Source organism: Asparagus officinalis, chromosome 2 (genome assembly GCF_001876935.1).
Source record: "Asparagus officinalis chromosome 2, Aspof.V1, whole genome shotgun sequence".
NCBI lineage: Eukaryota > Viridiplantae > Streptophyta > Magnoliopsida > Asparagales > Asparagaceae > Asparagus > Asparagus officinalis.
In genome coordinates, this window is record NC_033795.1 from 10,809,494 (window position 1) to 10,812,612 (window position 3,119).

The 3,119-nt window shown below is 35.9% G+C and overlaps 1 protein-coding gene across 1 annotated transcript in view; it reads left to right on the forward strand.

Annotated features, from left to right (window-relative positions):
• The window catches only part of LOC109830815 (NADP-dependent alkenal double bond reductase P1-like), a 6,335-nt gene continuing 4,140 nt past the window's right edge, over positions 925-3,119 (forward strand). The window contains exons 1-2 of the mRNA XM_020398177.1: positions 925-1,059; positions 2,441-2,523. Of these exons, the coding sequence (XP_020253766.1) occupies positions 925-1,059; positions 2,441-2,523 (218 nt within the window). The remainder of the gene's footprint in view (positions 1,060-2,440; positions 2,524-3,119) is intronic.

Below are 3,119 nucleotides of genomic sequence, written 5' to 3' on the forward strand. Positions count from 1 at the left end.
ATTGAAAGTAGCAGAGGGATCAAAAGCTGTTTTATTAAAGAATTTGTACTTGTCTTGTGACCCTTATATTAGGAATAGCATGTCCAAGCACGAGGAGGCCAATTATGTCCCTGATTTCGTCCCTGGATCGGTATATTTGCCTTTTTAATATCTTTTTTTTTAGTTCTTTTCTAGTGGGTTCTGTGTATTGAGGTATTTGGGTACATGGGTTTGGTTGGTTTTGGGGGGATATTGATTTTTAATTGTGTTAAAACTGTTTTATTATTATTATTCAAGTTGTAGTATAGCTATAGAATATAAAATCATAATCCTTAACCTTCACTAGAATTTTAGAGTTTTGGAGTAATTAATTGTTAGGAACTTTAGGATGGCATGAGGACAACTTAGGTTCAAATACGAATTTAAAGTATATTTTTTTAAAAATAACACCTCCGCGTGTAATGATTAGGAACTTTAAGACGTAGAGATACTATCTTAAATATTATAATGGATTTGTTCATTCAAAAGTTCAAACTATTAGTTAATTGTTGGAGTTCTGACAATTGTCATATGTCTGTCACCCTTTGCCGAAGCCGGAAACACTTGTCCATATCTACTGATCAAATAATATATTTTCCAAGTGAACATGATATCAGAGTTTGCTTGTTATTTGATAATTACATTAATGACTTACAAGAAATGTTATGATATGGAGGTAGATGTAAATGTTGTGGGTAAACCCTGCATATGATAAGTGCTACAACAATCTAGGAAGGATAAGATAGCATCAGGGTTCTAATTTCACTTGTTATATTGGATAATTTCCTAATAACGGAGCTTTTCCTTGGAGCATTATTGTTTCTTAATGCAGCTCACACTGTAAAAGGACTCAGGATCACATCCATAGTCCTTTATTTTCTTTTACATGTTAGTTTCTTTTTAATGATGGTAATGGTTCCTGTTGTTATGGCACAGCCCATAAGTGGTTTTGGCGTCGGCAAAGTATTGGATTCTGGGCATCCAGATTTCAAGGTTGGTGACTACGTTTGGGGGATGACTGGATGGGAAGAGTACAGCCTCGTAACATCACCAGAAACCCTGCTCAAAATTAAAGATACCGACATACCCCTTTCTTACTACACTGGACTCTTGGGTGAGTTCATCTACTTTGAGATTCTATTCTTTCTTTTATTTGATATAATTCTAGTTGCAAGTGCCGGTTTATATAGCTTGAATTGGCTTCATTTATTGATGCTGTATCGCAATCAGTATCTCATTGAGATAATTTTTCAGTTTTTTATTTGAAAGAAATTCAATGTTTTATCTGTTTGCTCTTGAGTGCTATAACTGCCAGAGTCCACGTAGTTCTGAAATGATTAATGGAGAGAGATTCACTAAAATGGGGGGAGTTTTTCACCATTAATTTAAATTTTACTTTATGGTATGCCAAACTTAATTGCATAGCCTTCAGAAGTATTTGTCCGTTGAACTAAAACTGAGTTGTTTCTCTAAATGCTCTTCATAGTTCTACACAGAATGTCCGATACATGAAAAATCAATAAAAGAAAACAATTTCTGCTTCTATCCCATATTTTTTTTTTCTAAAATCGAGCAGTTCTTTGTTTGTTCTAATATGCAGATGCAATTATTCCCATCCCTTGTATGAGAATGTAGCTACTTATTGCCTTTATTCAAATTTGAGTTAATTGTGTATAGACCCGCTGTGGTATAATAGAACCCTGCTATTTGGCTCGCGGTCCAACCGCGAGCCAAATAGCTTTTTCGGGTATAATATACTACCCCTCAGAGAAAGGGATTTTTTTTTCTTTTTCTTTTTTTTTTGGTGAATAGACCCATGAGGGTAAAATAGTCAAAAAAGTCACTTAGGGGTCTGTCTACAAAAGCAAAACTAGAGGGTCCAAGACAGCTGTACTACAGTGGCTTATTTCACAACTAACTATTGTATTTTATTAACACATAGAGCCCCAACACTCATGACAGCATTATTTTCATGTTAGTTTTTAAACTCACATGAAAATCACATGGAAGTATTCTTGTTCTTGGAAAATGTCTACCTCTGATCTTGATTCTATGGGAGTTTAAATGTTATGGAGAAAATAGAGGTCACAGGACCAGATGCTAATAAAACAGGATGATTATGATAAGTAGGTACACCCCCATAGAATATATAGGTGATCATACTTTAAAATATCTGAAAGGTGGAGCGATAATTTGAAGAAAACATGCTAAAATTATTTCAACATCTCCTATTCATAGATCCGCGCCTGCCATAAAAATTAAGGTGAACGTATAAGATTAGTCAATAAAATATGTGGGCAGCACACAAGAAATAACTGCCTAAAACGGTTGCTTGTATCTTTGTGAAAAAAATTGATGGGCATGTCAATTGCATAGTCTGAGCCTATTTATCCTAAGCTTTTCCATGGATATATTATCTCAGGTTAATCTTTTGAAGAAGAAATTTGGGTTTGATGAGGCATTCAATTATAAGAAGGAAAAGGACCTTAATGCAGCGTTGAAAAGGTCAGTTTCATGCCTTTACTTTTGATTGAACTGATATTTTTCTTTCAAGAATTGTGGTCGCTACATCATTCTAGAGAATTGAGCATTGTACTATAGTGAATTATGATTGCTTTGCGGTATATATCTAGTTTTATCTCAGTGAGATCCTCACTTAAAAATTTCATCGTGGCCTCATATTTTTAGATAGTAAGGGTGTTTGCTGACTAATCTAAGGAGGCTCGCCTCGCTTTTTGCCTACTAATCTTGATACGTGTGTATCTTCTCTTCGGAACTTAGCGATCCTCATGGAAGCTTGAGGATAGATGATTCTCATACTAGCATGAGAATAGGGGGTGTCAAACAGTATAAGGGAACACAGGAGGAAGCGTGGAACAAGACGACGAGCAGAAGAATCGAAGTACCCAGTTTTCAGCCTGTGAGTCGACTCATGACTGTTATGAGTCGACTCATCAGGTTGAGTCGACTCATGACTGTCATGAGTCGACTCATCGCTGGTTATTGAGATTTCTCCAGTTTCTGTCGAGTCGACTCATCTCAGTCATGAGTCGACTCATCGAGGGTTTCCTGGTTCGTTTGGGATTCTGTTCACACGAATT